At 38.6% G+C, this 17,910-nt stretch overlaps 3 protein-coding genes across 5 annotated transcripts in view; 1 reads left to right on the forward strand and 2 right to left on the reverse strand.

Annotated features, from left to right (window-relative positions):
* The window catches only part of LOC135074637 (rhomboid-related protein 3), a 132,685-nt gene extending 122,546 nt beyond the window's left edge, over window positions 1-10,139 (forward strand). For both annotated transcript variants that reach the window (XM_063968999.1, XM_063969000.1), the window contains 4 exons: window positions 3,576-3,693; window positions 7,327-7,512; window positions 7,875-8,147; window positions 8,524-10,139. In XM_063968999.1, the coding sequence (XP_063825069.1) occupies window positions 3,576-3,693; window positions 7,327-7,512; window positions 7,875-8,147; window positions 8,524-8,763 (817 nt within the window). In that variant the 3' untranslated portion in view covers window positions 8,764-10,139. The remainder of the gene's footprint in view (window positions 1-3,575; window positions 3,694-7,326; window positions 7,513-7,874; window positions 8,148-8,523) is intronic.
* Window positions 10,140-10,174: 35 nt separating this feature from the next.
* LOC135074634 (CDP-diacylglycerol--glycerol-3-phosphate 3-phosphatidyltransferase, mitochondrial) lies at window positions 10,175-13,363 on the reverse strand. Of its 2 annotated transcripts, none has more exons than XM_063968995.1 (7): window positions 12,668-13,363; window positions 12,343-12,507; window positions 12,050-12,264; window positions 11,860-11,930; window positions 11,682-11,777; window positions 11,305-11,431; window positions 10,175-10,806 (listed from the first exon to the last, which is right to left on the reverse strand). In XM_063968995.1, exons 1-7 carry the CDS (start codon window positions 13,260-13,262, stop codon window positions 10,681-10,683), a joined length of 1,395 nt encoding a protein of 464 aa, XP_063825065.1. In that variant the 5' UTR covers window positions 13,263-13,363; the 3' UTR covers window positions 10,175-10,680. The 2 variants fall into 2 exon arrangements, with proteins under 2 accessions (XP_063825065.1, XP_063825066.1); XM_063968996.1 differs by having other exon boundaries at window positions 12,657-12,748.
* Window positions 13,364-13,774: 411 nt separating this feature from the next.
* On the reverse strand, window positions 13,775-16,636 carry LOC135075001 (probable isoaspartyl peptidase/L-asparaginase GA20639). The gene is made up of 7 exons (XM_063969368.1): window positions 16,448-16,636; window positions 15,151-15,340; window positions 14,799-14,995; window positions 14,594-14,707; window positions 14,341-14,509; window positions 14,161-14,262; window positions 13,775-14,083 (listed from the first exon to the last, which is right to left on the reverse strand). Exons 2-7 carry the CDS (start codon window positions 15,335-15,337, stop codon window positions 13,911-13,913), a joined length of 942 nt encoding a protein of 313 aa, XP_063825438.1. The 5' UTR covers window positions 15,338-15,340; window positions 16,448-16,636; the 3' UTR covers window positions 13,775-13,910.
* Between the last annotated feature and the right edge of the window lie 1,274 nt (window positions 16,637-17,910).

The raw sequence follows: 17,910 nt of genomic DNA on the forward strand, positions 1-17,910 counted from the left end.
GTCCCTACGTATAAAAACGTATCTGAAAACGGTCAATTTTACAGGAGAGCGGTTTGAAGGTTTAAACATGTGTAGCTCGCGTTCTATTTATCATACATTGATGAAATTTGGTATGATAGTTTTATATGAGGTATATTTTATAAAACATGAAGAATTATCAAAAAATAATCACAATAAGTGTATTATTTGTCATTTACTCACTTATACAACGGAGAGTTTCTAATTACAAATTACATAAGTGGTACTTACTAACTTTTACGTCGGAGAAATATATTTGTTAAAATTATTAACTGCCACATAAGTAGTTGTACACGGAAACAAAGTTCAGCTACTATTGACAGTAACTCTCTGTACGAGTCAACTCGCACATTTTTATTACTAATTAATTTATTGTTAACTTGCATTTTATTTATGCACTTTGGCCAGCTACGCCTGACCTACATTTGGGAATTTGGTAGTTCTAACATTTTTATAATCAGTGCAATAAAGCATTCGGCAGCTAATACACGTCTTTCAATAAATCCCATCAGCGGTTGATACGGCGTAGTTGTCTGACATCTTGACATCAGTCTTACTTTGACACCACATCTTACACTCTCACTCTAGGCCCATAGTCCTGCTTGACTAGGCATAACAACGTCCCGCCTCGTTTCCCAGATAGTTGCATTTTGGAGGCACTCAATACCTTAAGATTCTTCCTTATCTAAGGGGTCTTTTGACTGAAGAATACTTGTAGAACCGGTAAATTTTCTTTGTCAATAGTGCCGGCCAAGTTTGACAGCATGGCATCGAGTACGAAGATCCACATGGCTCTTTTTTGAGTTCGATCTTGTGGAACATTGAATACAACTGGGTACTAAATGGAACCCTTTTCAAGGCATGGATATTTCAAGGTATCTGTCATGCAGATAGTTTCATCATTACAAGAATATCCTCATAAATAAATAAATAACTTTCACAGCGAGGCGGCTTGCCTGGGCGCCACAGACAACATTATGGTCGCCCTAGGCCAGGGACCACATATATTTAAAGGCATCCCTGACACCTTCACATGACGCCCACACCACTGTCAAAACTAAAGCCCAGATAAAATATCTAAGAGTTATCCTGTTAATCACCAGTGGCGCCAAGTAGTGAGCGCAAATACGGTGACCTTATGTATATAACCAGTGGCAGCTCGCACTTTTTCCAATCCGTCGCCGTGCGAATGGAAGACAGCTTGCTTTTTCATGGCTGCTTCCCAATTTGGAGGTCCGAAAACTCTCATGTCGAAAAGCTATGGAGATACGCTATCTATACTAGTACCCTCAAAAGCATGATTCTGTCCCATCTAAGGCATCACCCTCATAGGAAAGGGTAACGCTGCCCATCTTCTAAGACCTTAACAGGCCCAGAAAGTCTACAGGGCTACATCGTCGTCTTTAACGCAGCGTGAAGAACGAGGTGAAAGCTCCGCCATAAGAGGACAGAGAGGCCGTTTGACGTGAGACTCGCTAGACTGTGCTGTAGTCTAATAGTTGATAAACCACCTCGCCGTGGGCCGTGGCTAAGTTGGGTTGCCGAACCTTATTCGCACTCGTGCTGAAGTTTAAGGTTGCTCTAGCGATCGCACCATGACTGGGCACGGATCCTTCGAGCCCTACCTGTATTGCGGTGGCTAGGAGCATACGACACACCATATTCTTGCGGGATAGCATAGTCAAAGCTATGTGGACGGTAACAAAAGTTGGGTGGTAATGAATCACATCTATCTGAGAAGACAAGGTGCCACAAGAAGCTGCAGTACGATAGCGCGACTACGAACCAAGTGCGGGTGCATTTTAATTCGCTCCAGGGAAGGTGACAGTATAATTGCCTCCTATCTTCCTTCCTCGGTAATGGCCAGCGTAACGGGGGCGTGAGGCCGCACGGAAGGCATTGCATAGATAGGCCACCACCACCGTCTGCTGACGGTGAGTGTGTGTACGGAAAAGCTGTGTGCTTCCAGTTGCTCTCGTCCCAACTGTCGCCGTGTAGGTGGGAGATCTTTGTCCGGAATCTCAAAGTTAGCACTTATAGAGAGTGACGGGGCACCAGGGTATTTTAAGTGGGTATACCTCATCCTTCTGACGGGTATATGCTTGCAATATCATGTAAGCATTATCATGTAATAGTAGATTCTAAATGCAGTTAATTTAAACCTTTGGTTTGTAAGTGTTACCTGCTTATCTTTATTTCTGAATGCCTTAATATGCTTAATAAATAAATAAAATAAATTTTACGATTTTTTACTTATATCATGTATTATAAAGTAGCATAGGAGAATAACTTGGTTGCGTTGAGTCTAATAAATGACCCTAGATACTTCAGTCGTGTTGTATATCATATTTTATATTGTTTTGTCTTCACTTTTGTGTCCACCAAATATTGCCAAAATACAATTTCTCAGCGTAAAACACCGTTACTGGCACTAATTTATAGACAAAAAACAAACTTTTCCAAAGTAAAACATTTATAGTGGCAGTTACGGCTAGAAGATTCTTGAATTTTCCGACGTAAAAATATGTAAGTGCCACCTACTTATAATAGTAACTTCAATTTTCCCGAGTAAAACAACGCAACTACGTTATGCATACAGTTAACTGATTAATTTACCGTTGGTTTAATGTTGACTGAAATAAGTTAGGTCAGAAATCATAATAATACCTATTTCCTTCATAAATTACGTATCAATTTACTCGATCTGCGCGGATGAAAGTGGCAGTTGCGGGGCTGGGCGCGCGGATTAAGGCGTGTGGTCCAACGTAAAATTTCTTAACTCCCACTAATGCAATTTTACTGCGGAAATCGTTCTAATTTTGTAGTTGCGGGATTTGTTTTTTGACGTTTTAAGGTTCAATTTGAATAAAAACTGTATGTTTTTTTAACTGAGCCGAAACTGTTGGGTGCTCTGAAGGTTTTGCAAACAAAAACGGCAAATCACGGAACTGGTAGATATTGAACTATACGTAGGGACCGCTGTCACATTTGCATAAGGTCCTAGACCCAATATAATTTTTAGTAATATGAAATTTTAGTAAAATGTAGACAATTTTAATTAACTAAAACCAATTCAAAATTTTAGTATGATAAAATTCGTAGTTTTACATTAAAACGATTAACAAATCGATCAACGTTTCAATATATTTTTTATGTTCACTTGTCGTGTCACACTGACATGTGGTGTGCTTTGGTACAACAATAAAAATCGTTATTAAATTGCCTCCAAACGTGCCAAGAATAACGTGAAAGTAAGATGATTGATTGATCGCTAACTATTTTCTCAGTTACACAGTTTTTCCTCGTAATTCGTCTTTCAATATTGGAAAATTGTTATCTATTTCTTATGAAGGTATTTGTTGTCTACCCGACTTACTTTCCGTGGTATTTTAATAACTTTCTATATTATAAAGCGTTAAAGAATCTATTTAAAAGTACGCCTATTGTACGAGTGCTTTCAATATTCAAAGTTCAACCTGCTAACCTAATCTTTTTACTTCTTTCTTTTCAACGAATGTTGCGTAAGCCTTACCACTAATGAGACCCGTTTGTTGCAGAATGGTGCACTTGGTGGCTATGGAGATGCTCCCGGAGGAGCGCGAGCGCAAGTACTACCAAGAGCGATACACTTGCTGCCCTCCGCCATTCTTCATCATATGCGTCACACTTCTTGAGGTAAACATCAAAGCAAACCCAATGTTTCTCGTTACCTATTTACACAAGTAAATCATTGATGTACTAAACGTTATCTTTAGGAATATCAGAATCTAAAACTTTTATAACGGTTATAAAATTGCCAATGTTCTCGAAACCTGATTTTGCTTACCTTTCTTCTTCGGATCTAATTGTATCGCTTGGTGATTTTTAAATGCTCTGACTTTCTGACACAAACGGCTTCAGAAGTTGCGACCTACACAGCTTCTTGCTCAAATACCTTTGTTGACGGCTATAAAAGTGAAGATATAGTTCTAAAGCGTTTACAGATGCATTGACGGTAATATTGCAAAACGATGTTGTATTCATAGTGCAAATGTGTTCAAATGGTGCATCACTTTCTATTGCACGTAGAGACCGCTGCGCGAGCCCCGCTCCAGTTACCGCGGTTAATTAAAATTTGTAATAGCGGATTTCACATCCGTGCAAACAAGCGGTTTACGTGAATCATAACAATTGGTGCGCCCGCGCCGCGCGTGCGCGCCGTCATACGTTGATTCACCGCAAAGTGCACGATTCTTGCGGAGGTGTGCTCCGCTATGGGCAAATCGCACGCAGCTTTCTGTTAACGGTTTTCCCTCCATGAATAATGGACTAAAACGTCAATAGTTACGCAAATCTCTCCTTAAACAAACAGGTTTCTAGTTGTTCAGTATCATCTAATGAAATGAGACGCTCTTATTTGTGCTCTTGATTGGGTCCGTCGGCGAGCGAGCGCGACAGGAAATTCCTCGTTATACGCAAAGCCAATCTCAGGGAAACAATCCTTCTGGAACGTCATTTACCAAATAGCATTCCCATGGAATAGAAAACAAAAAATGATATTTCCTCCTCAAGCACTTACCGTAGACACCTGATCATTAGCATCGGGCTTAACTTGTACAGACCCTGTGAAGCGTTGCGAATTCACCGGCCCGTCATGAAACATTGCATTTGATCTAGATCATATCAATATAAAGAAGTTAATGACTATAAAAAGATACAATTCTATTGCATGCACACATTCATCATAAGAATTTTTTGTTTGACCACACTAGGTATCTTGGAAAAGCGACATACCATGAGTTGCGAGTGGTGGTTGAAATATCTATTGGGATTTTATATCGCAGTTGCCTCGGATGCCTATAGGGGTATATGGGCTGTAGGTTTGAGAATCACTGTCTTAGAAGATTTGTCCGTTATATTTTATATATATTTTATAATCGTTAACAAAATACCAAAATCTCATTCAAACCAAGTAAATTCAATCTGAAAATGAGTTATTCCACGCTACGTTCCGAATTGAAAAGCTCTTGAAATAAAGTAACAAACAGCTGCATTGGCAGATCCAATCCAATTCCGAAATTGAAGCTGCAGTCTAGCGTTTGGGGGTAATGGAAATAGTACGAAAGCCTGGGGATTTAGTACCAAAACCCGCGGTAGCGAAATCGGAGAAAATAGGGGAAATTAATTTTCATCGAGTCTGCTGTGGCTGTGTGTAGTGACCGACCGAATATTCGTTTTCGTTTTCGTTTTCGGCCATTTTCGGCCAAAAAATGGACATTCGGCCATATTTTCGTTTTCGGCCAAAAACCAGCCGAAGCTTCGGCCAAACCGAATATCAAAAATACGTGAATAAGATGGTGACGTTTATCGTTCCGATATCTTCGGGAGTGAATCTGGTGCACTCATGGTTCCAATCAGACTTGAACGGACGCGGTATTGTCACACTCTTTTGAAGTTGTGAAGTGAGGTTACGTTGTAAAGGGTGTCCAGCGACAATTTTCCAAGTTCAAAATTGAATACAATAAACCCAAAGAGTTTTCATTAAGTTTAATTGTTTCAAAATAGAGTCTTATGCGGATTTGAAATACGCCATGAGTCACTGGTTGGGAGCCTACAGAGCGTTCGCAGTTGAGCAATAAGTATTTGAAATGTATTGTCGAATGATCGATGAATGTCTTATACCACAACTGCAACTGCATCCCGGTCAACTACGTAACTCTATTTCAGCAAGAAGGTGTCTCACCACACAGGGAGAGTACCTCGATGGAGACACTGAGGACTATTTTTTTTTTCAAATAAATGATCAGCAAGTACAGGTACATACCCTAGCCGCCTCGGTCACCAGATCTCACACCATGCGACTTTTTCTTGTGGGGATATCTCAAGTCAAAAGTTTACAGCAAACAATCCTTAAATAATTCAGATTCTGTAAGAAAATATCCGCCGTGAAGTTGCAGGAAAATTATTAGCGCGATTTGCTCTCGCATAGTTGCGAATGTAATGGTCCGGCTGTGAGAGTGCCTATAGTAAAACGGGCATCATTTAAAAGACATTGCCTATAAAAAAATTAATCCACATTGTTAAACTCCAGTTTGCATTAGTAATAAATAATAAAAAATCATTAATTTATTTGTATTCATTTTTGAAGTTAAAAAATTCCCACTGGACACCCTTTATTTCTTCTTCACTTCCCAATATTTCAATATACACCGGAAATAATATTCTACTAAGAATTCATGATTAATTTTTTTGTGTTTTAATGCCGGTTTTCTATAATCAATCTTTGAAAATCAACTGTCAAACGTCATTATGTTTTTGGTCAAAACATTAACGGTTTTCAAAGTTTTTACATAATTTCAGATTGAAATTTGAGAGTTGAAGGTCATTTTCGTTTTCGTTTTCGTTTTCGGCCGAAAATGAGACTGCAGCCGAAGCTTCGTTTTCGTTTCCGTTTTCGGCTGAAAATCCATATTCGGTCGGACACTAGCTGTGTGTCGATTTTGATTTTGACTTTTCGGTTCATTTTTTTCTTCTGGGGTTATCATCTACAGTTAGTAGGTATATGTATAGAGTTAGGTTTTCAAAATTATTTTGTTGAGTACGTGAAGCTCCTGGATGCGGGTAGCACATGACCGGTAGTTGTGGAAATCCTTGAGGGAGACCTTTGTCCAGGTGGACGTCCATTATTTGAAAGGAACGAACTCATTTGATTCTTGCAAAGTTAACAATTGTTTTCCCGCGGGTGTCGTAAGAGGCGACTTAGGCCGGGTTCCCACTATGCCGGACCGGCAGATCTCCCGGTCCGGTAAAATCGCCGGAAGGCCTAGCGGCGGTACAAATTGTATGAAGCTGTTCACATTATCCCGGATCCGGCTTTTTCGCCGAGCCCGGCATTTTTACCGAGCGTTTTGTCGCTACAAAATGCCGGCAAAATCACCGGACCGGAGTAATGTGAACGAGTTGCGGTTGCGGCCCACCCCGCCGCGCCCGTGCCTCCCGCCCCGCCCCGCCCGTGCTCCCCGCACTTCATTCGGCTCGGATTTCGGATCCGGTGATCCGGTCTAATGTGAACACCCTTGTCCGGTGTCCGATTTCCGGCAGAAATGCCGGTCCGGCATAGTGGGAACCCGGCCTTAGGGACTACACATCAAACAGAGAATGGGCAACAGCGCTCTCTGAAAAACATCAATATTTTAAACTGCGATCTCCAACCCGCCTGCCAAGCGTGGAGATTATGGCAAAACCCTCCACTATAGTGGAGGAGGCTCATAGTCCAGCAGTGGACTGTAAAGGGCTGTTGATGATAACAATTGTTTTCTCTTGTTTCAGTTGGGCGTATTCGCATGGTACGCGTGGGGCTCCGGTGGCGTCGCGGCGGCGGCGGGCCCGGTGCCGGTTGATTCTCCACTGGTGTACCGGCCCGACCGGCGCCGTGAGCTGTGGCGGTTCCTCACCTACAGCGTGGTGCATGCTGGCTGGCTACACCTGGCCTTCAACCTCCTTGTGCAGCTAGCGGTGAGTTCTATCCTCTTTTTACTAAGAATTTGTTTGGCCAGACCAGAACTTGGGGCTATTCTAAAAAAGTTTCAATGTATATTCTGTCAATGATCATGCCAGGAAAAGGGGACGTAAATGAATGAAGATTTGATTAATAAACAATGTTTCGTTGTGAATTGTCACATGTAGTTTTGCGAGCAATAAGTATACCTACGACTAAATTCTAAAGGTGTGCATCCAGACTATGCGTCATCTGAGTTGCATCAATCAAGTTAAGTGACTAACTGCAGTCCTTATGATACCGTCACAATTGTCTCAAACCGAGCACAGTTATATGTATAGATTTGTAGTACCATTACTTACTAGGGTTTCTTCAACAGGTCGGTCTACCTCTAGAGATGGTTCACGGTGCGCTGCGTTGTGCAGCGGTCTATTTAGCGGGAGTTCTGGGCGGTTCTCTGGCCGCCTCAGTACTGGACCCAGATGTGTGCCTTGCGGGCGCTTCGGGCGGCGTTTACGCGCTGCTCGCTGCCCACTTGGCGAATGCCCTGCTGAACTTCCACGCGATGCGCTACGGTGCGGTGCGACTTGTCGCTGCGTTAGCCGTCGCGTCTTGCGATGTAGGGTTCGCGGTGCACGCTAGGTATACAAAGGTGAGTTACACATACATTTTTTTATTCTTTACTAACATTTCACTTGTGTTGTGTAGGTAGTTGAGCGAGTGATAATGAGCAATAAATGACGAATGTCATCATCGTAGCTGCCGATGTAATGATGTTGTTCTGTTTTTATGAAAATCATGATAAAATTGATCACGATTTACAAATTAAGAAAAACGTATACCGATCACTTTCTTTGCCTAATGATATCATTGGTGTAGGAAACTTGTATGACACTTTTTACACGCAATCTAACTTTTGCCGTATCCTTTACTGACAATCACAGGCTTGAATCTAGTTTTGTCATCAGCGTTTTTTCATATTGGGCTTTATACTTCAATTTGAGTAACAAGAGCTATTTTCTTTCCAGGAAGCGCCGCCAGTGTCATACGCGGCGCACGTGGCAGGCGCGCTGGCTGGTCTGACCATAGGGCTGTTAGTGTTAAAGCACGCACAGCAGCGGCTGTGGGAGCGGCTGCTATGGTGGGGCGCGCTAGGCGCATACGCGGCGTGCACCTTATTCGCAGTCCTATACAATGTGTTCAGCGCGCCCGTCGACGAGCTACACTACATGCCACCCGACCCGCCGCCCGACGTCGCCGGCTTCTGACTCACGCCGGCTACTAACGGACGTAGACTTTGACTTTGAAACTACCCTCATTTGTCACCTCAGTGCGGGTCCTACCCTCAGTTTCTATATTGGTAGGGGCCTACTCTGAAACTTATTGGCCCTTGCATAACCTAAGAAGACCCGGTTTCAACGCTTCACTATCACTATCGTACTGTACTGTAATCTCGTCTGCCGCAAAATCTCGAACATAATGCTCGCAGCCTCGTCGCTCGTATGTCGCCGCTCACTAAGTTATTGCTCGCGATTGCGGCAACAATAATTCGATACGCGGACAGCTTTATACGTTACTTTTAAAGTCAAAGCCTAAGTCTCACGGAACCGGTACGACCCACTCACAACACGCCTAGTCAATTTACCTTAGTGTGATTCGCGATAAGTAGCATTATTATTTGAGGAGGCTTGTGCCCGGTTTGATACACGTCGTGTATTGCGTCTATTCCAGTGTAAAGATTTATGAATCTTTTATTTTAAGGCCGCGTTTCGCGTCAGGTCGACGTTCAGTTGAATGTGCGTTTTTGCTGTTCGATTCGTCAGAGCCTCCTCGCAATACTTAATTGTTAAGTAGTATTAATTGTATTGAATAGGTGAACTATTTTTGTACCTACAATCTGCGTCCGTAGTTAGCGTAGGATGATGGCGTTACCGCGACACCACACTCAGTTCCGTGCCGGCGGCCGGCCGCAGCGCGCGCGCCTGTTGCTTGTTGTGTGGCCCAGTCGCGCTGCGCTCGGGCGCCGGCGTATAACCCAGAACACCAAAGATTAGGATAAAACTCATCCATACCTGCATGGTGGCTTCACTTCACAGCTGATTCAATATATCTGATTTTGATATATAAAATATTTAATTCAAGTTTTGCTCAGAAGAAATACTTTAAGTATGCCTAAATATTGATTTTAACATGATTAATTAATATTTAAGTGATGTTGTGTAAATTGCTCAATCGCAATTTTTATTTTATTTACTCAATTGATTGTGCTCAAAAGTGAGTTTTTATTTAGCAAAATTAATTTGATCACTCAAATTATTTCAAATAATTATGATTTTGTAAGGTGAATACGTCCATTCCGATTAGACCACTGATGTCTACTTTCAGCTTCTACTTCTAGCAAAATAACTCACTAGTATAGATTTATTATAATAATGTGCCTGATTCCTATTATTGTAAATTTGATTGTATACTTTTAATTCTAATCAAATAATGTCACAAAACGACTGATTTTTGTATAAATTATTGCAGAGTGTTTTCATTTAATTTATTTTAAAATTATTTTAAGTGTGAATCGAAATAATTATAATTATGTGATTATATGAATGAAAAATAAGGATGATAATAATTAAAGTGATTGGAAAATCATTTTCTGTTTCTTTTTAAATCAAACACCTTGAAAAGGATTGAATTTGTTTGTAATTGATAACATTATAATAACAGTATTATCACAACATTAAAGCATACATAAATATTAAATTAAGTCATTTTATGACAATAAAACATTTTGCTTTGTTTTATCCTGTTTTGTCTGCAGACTAGCATTTATCTTATATGTTATACTGACGACTGATTTGGAACATAAAATAATATTAATATTCATAATACTAAATAATGTGTGTCACGAGTTAATAACAAAAGCAGCCGCCAGATTTATAGCTGTGAACTGTGATACATACATTATTATAATTATTATGTGAGATCAAAAAAGAAAGTAAGTATGGTTATTGTATGAAGTCATTTTGCAAGTGCTTGCCGAAACGAATTACCTACTCTTATACAGCTTTCTATTGCAATGTGAAAAATATAATTGACTTACAGCATGTTGGTGAATGTATGATAGCATACTTAACAGACTTCATCTCTTCAACAGATGACTATGCTCTGTTAGAAATAATAATATGAAATTAAAAGAATGTCCTAAAAAGACCTACTGTCCCTTTCACCCACAATGGAGTTTTGCGTTTTTGTAGTTCTTCACTACATTCTGATGCATGTTCATGCAACTTCGAACACTCATCATGTAGCCTCTCCTAAAACAAAAAGACATAATCCAATTTTTACAATCAATGATCTACTTTTTTTTATTTACTATCTGTTTGTGTGTTCCTGTTATGCAAATAAATGTTTTAACTATCTATCTACCAAACAAGACACTTTTGTGTGGTTTCTTCCACAAATATTTTTTACAAATGCAAAAATAGGACCATTTATGAACCTACTTATTATGAGGAAAATAGCATAAATTGGCATTATAAGTAACTAGCTTTTGCCCGCGGCTTCACCCGCGTGAAATTTAGTGTCACAGATCGGCATTAATTTTTTATAGCCTAATGTTAATCTGGGTTTAACAAAATCCGTTTAGTAGTTTTTGCGTGAAAGAGTAACAAACATCCAGATATCCAGACATCCAAACTTTCGCATTTATAATATTAGTAGGATGATAGACTATGTAATTAATAATTTTGATCGCAACTGGCATCAATTTTGTATCCAAAGAAGGTAATTAAGTATGTATAGTGAGTAGTGACCTGTAAATCTGGTGAAATAGTGAGGATGGCAGCCTGCGCCTCGAGGTCACGCCGAACTGACCTCTCGCCGAGGTTTGCCGAGCCTACCAGTGTCGCCCACGGCACGTTGCTCCCTGGAGGGTAGTACCTGTGAACCAGAACATTATACTTCGAAGTTATGCAGCAAACCATAATACACTTCAAATTCTGTAGCACTTTGAGGAGAATGGATGTAAGTACTCAATACTTAATTATTTATTGCATTCATAAATGTTACAGAGGTGATATGGTATAACAAGCATATTGTTGCTAACAAGTCATAAAAATAATGTACTGTGGATTTTTGTTATTCTATACTACTATAATTTTAATGAATGAGAAATGTAAAACAATCATACCATAAGCCCTTTGCATGGAATGTCCAACCTGGTCTTTCATACTCAAGCATCTGCACCCTACTTGCTTGGTTTGTCTGGACAACTCTGTCCCAGAATCTGAAAGAGAGGCAGTTTGAGACTTCATTTTGTTTTATCAAGATTAAAAATATAAATTTAATTAACATGAAAAGAAACTTACTTTCTAGCTATTAAAGAATATGCGTGTGGAATGCCCCCTGCAGGTCCTGATGCTCCCAAAAATCCATTTGCCTGAAAATAATTTCAAATGAATATATGGTATCAGATATTGTTTTCATTTAACATTTCAGCAATTATTTTTCAAAATCAAGAATAAGTATTGTTGAAAATGCATTTATAAAAACACTCACATTAGGATGGGCCATCAAGAGGCTAATATTTGCTTTGCAGTCTTTTAGCAGAGTGTTTGCATATTTTTCTGTCAGGTTGAAGTATCCAGTTGCCAAGCGGACATATGACCCTTTAGGGACACACCCGAGCATTTCATGAGTGGCCTGCTCATCCTGGCAAATATTGAACTCTCCCATTTGCAACAATGGGAACACCCAAGTGTCTGTAGTCTCAACTGGAATGAAAACCCAAATTTAGCCAATGAAAGTTTTAGTAATGGTTTTTAGTTGAAAGAAAACTAAGAGTCACTTACCAAAATCCTTTTGAGAAGACAATTTTGATTCTTGTAAACTTTTCCATTTAGTAATAAGACTTGTGATACCCTTGTTTACATCTTGTATTACCATACTTTTGGGGCTTTGTTTGTCATTTACAATGCCATCTTTCACACACTTTTTACTGTGGTTACTAACTTCATCTGCAACATTTAAAGAAAATATTTACCACAGAATCATATTGTGGACAACATGCCAGTGTCTTGGCGCTGTAGTTAGTCTATCTAACAATATGATGACAAAATAAATTTTGGTTTGAAATAAAAAATTAACCAAAAAAATTAAAACTTACAGCCATCATACCTATAACATCACAATAAAAATTTGCAAGATCAACATCCTGTATTTCAATATATCGATCCTGCCTTTGCTGGAAGTAGTCATTGGAGCAGTTGGCCCCACTAAGCAGTACTGAGTCATCGGCGATATACAACTTCATGTGTTGCAGACCAACCAGTTCGTTGTATCGCGATGGCAATGCCTTAGACCAGGAACCTTGCAACCGAGGCGTCTGGTACATAGTTATATTACATTGGTCAGGAACATCCTCAACAAAGTTTTGTAGAAGGGTACGCGAATTTATCTCCCCTCTAGTTCCTCTTTGGTAATCTAAAACTACAGTAAACTTTAAATTCTCTTTCTTCAACATATTCTGCTTTGTAACCTCAAGAAGTTGTCGTTCCAGTGCTCCCGTTCCTATATACAGGCTCGCAATAGATACTCTTCGATTCGCATTTCGAAATCTCTCACATAATGTATCATAAAACTTTCTAGGATCAGTAATTATATTAACTTTAGAAGAATGTACAGGAAAACATGGTGCAATGTTATACAACCAACTAAAGTAATGTAACTCCTTTGTTTTGAAACGCACTGGAAGACTACCATGCTTCAACATATTGGTAACTTTCGTGACGCTCGAAATATGTATATTTTAATATATTTAATTAATTATAAAAGAGTTTTCGAAGCACAATCAACAATACCAAAAGAATTAGTAACAAATGTCAATGTCAAGTTTCGGAGTTGTCAGATATGACAATTATACTTTTAATTCAGTTACGGCCCTGCTACTACACTATTTCGCCCTACGAACGAATGAGTTGCTTGGAAACCATAGAGGCTAATTCATTCATTAAAACCAAAGATATTGTAAGAATATATGGAGGCAATCGGATCAATCGATATTATCGTAACCATCGTATACTCGATACTGAAAAGGTGATAAGCCATCTCATGTTTTGCCCTACACAATCAACAAAAAATCTCAACATTCAACAAAATTGGCGTGCTTTGCCTTACAAAATTATGTCAATATTCATATTGACATAATTTTGTAAGGCAAAGCACGCGCTGGAGTTTGCTTTGGGTTGTCGTTTTTATAAAAACTTCGTTAGTGAAAAAATAAAGTAAATTATTATGGTATTGCTGTATTTATTATATCTCAATGCTTAAGTAAAATATATATTTTTTATAATTAGTATTATAATAGGTATATTCAGTTATATAAGAATATCCATACAAAATACAATTACAGGCACATCATTTATTGTGAAGGGTAAGCATCTTCTAAAACCTGATCATGCTCAATTCCGTAGTATATCTTGCCGTCTCTTACATAGGCCCAAGACATACGGTTAGAACTGAAATACACTCCAACATCGCCATTCTTCGACAACGTTATGGCCCCAGCGGTATTATTTAGTCGTTTGGTCATACCTAAATTAAAAAAACAATATTAAAATGGTATAATATTATAACAAAAAAGTATTACTTTATTTAAACAAAAGACTTACCCAATACAGATTTTTTTGTAGCAGTATTAGCATCGACGCCACTTTCTATTAATTTCACTATACTATGAGCCAAGCAATATTTTAAAATGGATTCACCATGACCTATAAAGAAAGTTCAAGATAGTAAAGAAAAACAATATGCAATGATAAAATACATAACACTTGAGGATAAAATTATACCGGTGGTTGAGACTCCAGCAATATTATCATCTGCATATGTACCGCTTCCAATTTGGGGTGTGTCACCTATACGTCCCACTGCTTTCCCGCTCATTCCACCAGTGCTAGTGGCCACAGCTACGTGGCCATTCGCATCTACAGCTACAGCACCGACAGTGCCTACACCACCCTAAAATATTCATAGTTTTTGGCAGGTTGAAACAGAAAGTACTAGTCACATGACAATACTATTGTACCAGTAAATATTACAAACCTCATCTTTGATGCCGATCTCAGTTCTTCCAAATTCACCATGTTTTAAAAACTTTTGCAATGCATCTTTCGCATTTTGACTTATTAACGACTCCGGTGGTATTGTTTCGAATCCCTAAAACAAGACAAGTGAAAGTTATAATAAAATATGATCTATGCATCGCGTTACTTTTGTGAAGAAAAAAAATTATTAAATGATAATCTACCTTCTGTAAAGCAAATCTTTTAGCACCTTCTCCACCTAGCAAAGAATGCGGGGAGTCAGATAAAACTTTACGAGCAATGCTAATAGGGTGTAAGAAATCTTTTATCAGTGTTACTGCTCCGACGTCGAGTCTAGCACCATCCATAATACTGGCTTCCATTTCTACTTCTCCATCTAAATTTAATACTGAGCCATAACCTGAAATGTAGGTATTTTATAAAACACTATACAATCAACATGAATGAAAAAAAGGCAGCATTTAGGTATAGGTACATTAAAATGACAAAAAATTAAGATAATTAGTCAGGGATGAGTAATAAGGCTATTTGTTCAAAATCGGTAGACAATCTCACCTGCGTTGAAGTTTTCATCTTTCTCCATTGATACAACAGCAGCTTCGACGGCGTCAAGTGCACTCCCACCTTTCAGCAGCACATCATGGCCAGCAATAACAGCAGCTTTAGTTCCTATTAGCTTACCCGTGACTCTGCTGTCTGGGATGTCTCCCGCACCACCATGCACAATGATTATAGGTTTCATCGTCTGAAATATGAACATTATTCCCCGCTCGTTTATAAAGTGAAATGTAGGTATTTTTATCATCGATTCGTGATAGTTAAGTTTTTATTTGAGCTGTAAAATAAGGCATGATAAATATAAAGAACGTCGCACACTTATCAATTCGGAAAGGGATCGTAACGATATCACTTTTTGTATAAAAATCCATTCTGCAACGCACACTTATCCTCACCGTAACGTAAACGCCTCTCCTCGTGATTGACAGCACGCGAAAGGCGATCACAGCTCGCGAAAGACGATATGGTGTTGATCCATTTCCGAGTTGATAGTCTTCTGCTATGAGCTTGTCTTGTCTGCTAAGTAACTTGATAATTCAATTTATCAATTCCTAGCTTTTGCCCGCGGTTCCACCCTCGTGTAATTTAGTTTGTCACAGATCGTCATAAATTATAGCCTACTAGCTTTCCGCCCGCGGCTTCGCCCGCGTGGAATTTTGTCTGTCACAGAAAAACTTTATCGCGCGCGTCCCTGTTTCAAAAACCGGGATAAAAACTATCCTATGTTCTTTCCCGGGACTCAAACTATCTCTATGCCAAATTTCATCAAAATCGGTTGCGAGGTTTAAGCGGGAAAGCGTAACAGACAGACAGACAGACAGAGTTACTTTCGCATTTATAATATTAGTTGGGATTGGGATAGTTGGGATTAGTTGGGATAATGTTATTCTAAACAATAATACTGTAAAGTTTTAGTAGTTTTTGCGTGAAAGAGTAACATCCAGACATCCAAACTTTCGCATTTATTATATTAATAGGATAGGATTTTAAAGGCAGCTCTAAGGTTTTGAATTCGAAATGCTAATGTGATATTGTGGTGAAATGAAGCGAGCACCCCACACTACGTCATACTCGTCATGCCCATCACTAGGTACGTTTTTTTTAGAAAAACGTATTATGTGGAACTTTTACTTAAATTATTCTTTAAAAAACTTCACTTTAAAAACTTTGGGATTATAGCTTTTTATACTAAGCAATATAGTTATGTTCCCATGACCCATAATAATAATAAACTTGGCATAATACTTATTGTGTATTATGTTATGATAAACCTTAAAATGCATACTAGACTCACCTTCGAAAATGATAAATAATTTCCACAGATCTATTTTTCAAGGCGACAATTTTACTAACGAATTTAAATCAATTCTCTTTTCCAATTATTACAGCAAACATGCAGTTTGCTTTGTTTATACGTTCCTTGGTGTTATCTTACTTAACTTTATTTGTAAAACTTGGTAAATGTTTTGTCAGTGCACTGATAGTGATAAACTGCTGATTAGTGTTGTTTATCGAAAGGTAAAAATGAGATGCTATCGATACTATCATTGTGCAATAGTATCAATATGGCATTTTGAGCAATACTATCAATACACTGTGGTTTACATAAATATTAAACAAAACAATTACCTACCTCTGTAAATTTATAGCGATACCATCGATATCCTGCCCTCCTAGACATATTGTGGTACTTTTTGATCGCTCCGGAAATCGAATTCCTTTATGGAGAGAAGTAACTCTTTACAAAAATCTCCAAAATGAAAGTCTAGAAACTACAACTATCATGTTTTGCCATTTATCTAGGGGGGCTGAATATTTTTCAGGCAATTTAGATACTTATCGATAGTGAAAGCATCGATGGTTCTGCAACACTATGACTGATTTTGTATCGAAGATAATATATTCCTATAGATTAGCACTTAATACCTACTATAGGTGTACCAGAATCTCATGGCAAATGGGGAAAATAAACTTTGTTGAGTGCAATACTGGGGAAATTGGATTAAACGATCTTGATACTGTTTAATTTTTATTTATGACTAATATTAATGAACATGAAGCACGAATGCCTGCCTATACATTTTAGGTATGTGCATGAAGAATGTTGTTATACATCGGGATTTTAACATAGGAACATGTCTTGAAAAATAAGTAAACCGTATATTACTGTAAATAATTTTATTAAGTATCATACTTCTAACTTATCACTTCATTCAGAACTGGAAAACGATTCTAAGAATTCTACTTGCATTTCTTGTTCTTCAAATAGATGGGTTAGTCCCAACGGCCCCGGTGGATCTGCCCCGTCAACGGGGCGGATGGGAAAAAGTGTTGCAACGACCCCGGTAGTCATAGTCTTAACGTTCAACGGGGTGGATGGAACACATCAAGTGTCAACCACCCCGGTATATCGTTTAACGGGGCGGATGGATCAAATCAAGTTTCAACCACCCCGGTATTTCACTAAACGTGACGGATGACACAGATCTAAAAGGTTCCACCTCGGTATTGCATACCGAAAATAAAACCTGTTAATAAAATAAAAAATAATAATAATATGTAAATAATAATCAGTTTTATTTAACAGTCACTGTTTAAAAAATGTTCAGCATAAAAGTAAGTTTAATTGTCACAAATATGGTCATAAACCTTTTAGAATCACAGATCCGCAATTGCATTAATCAGTCAATATTAATAACACTCTAATAGTCTAATGTGATAAAAACTAACTCTAAAACTCCTCACTAACAAATAATA

This window comes from Ostrinia nubilalis, chromosome 9, assembly GCF_963855985.1.
Source record: "Ostrinia nubilalis chromosome 9, ilOstNubi1.1, whole genome shotgun sequence".
In the NCBI taxonomy this organism is placed as follows: domain Eukaryota; kingdom Metazoa; phylum Arthropoda; class Insecta; order Lepidoptera; family Crambidae; genus Ostrinia; species Ostrinia nubilalis.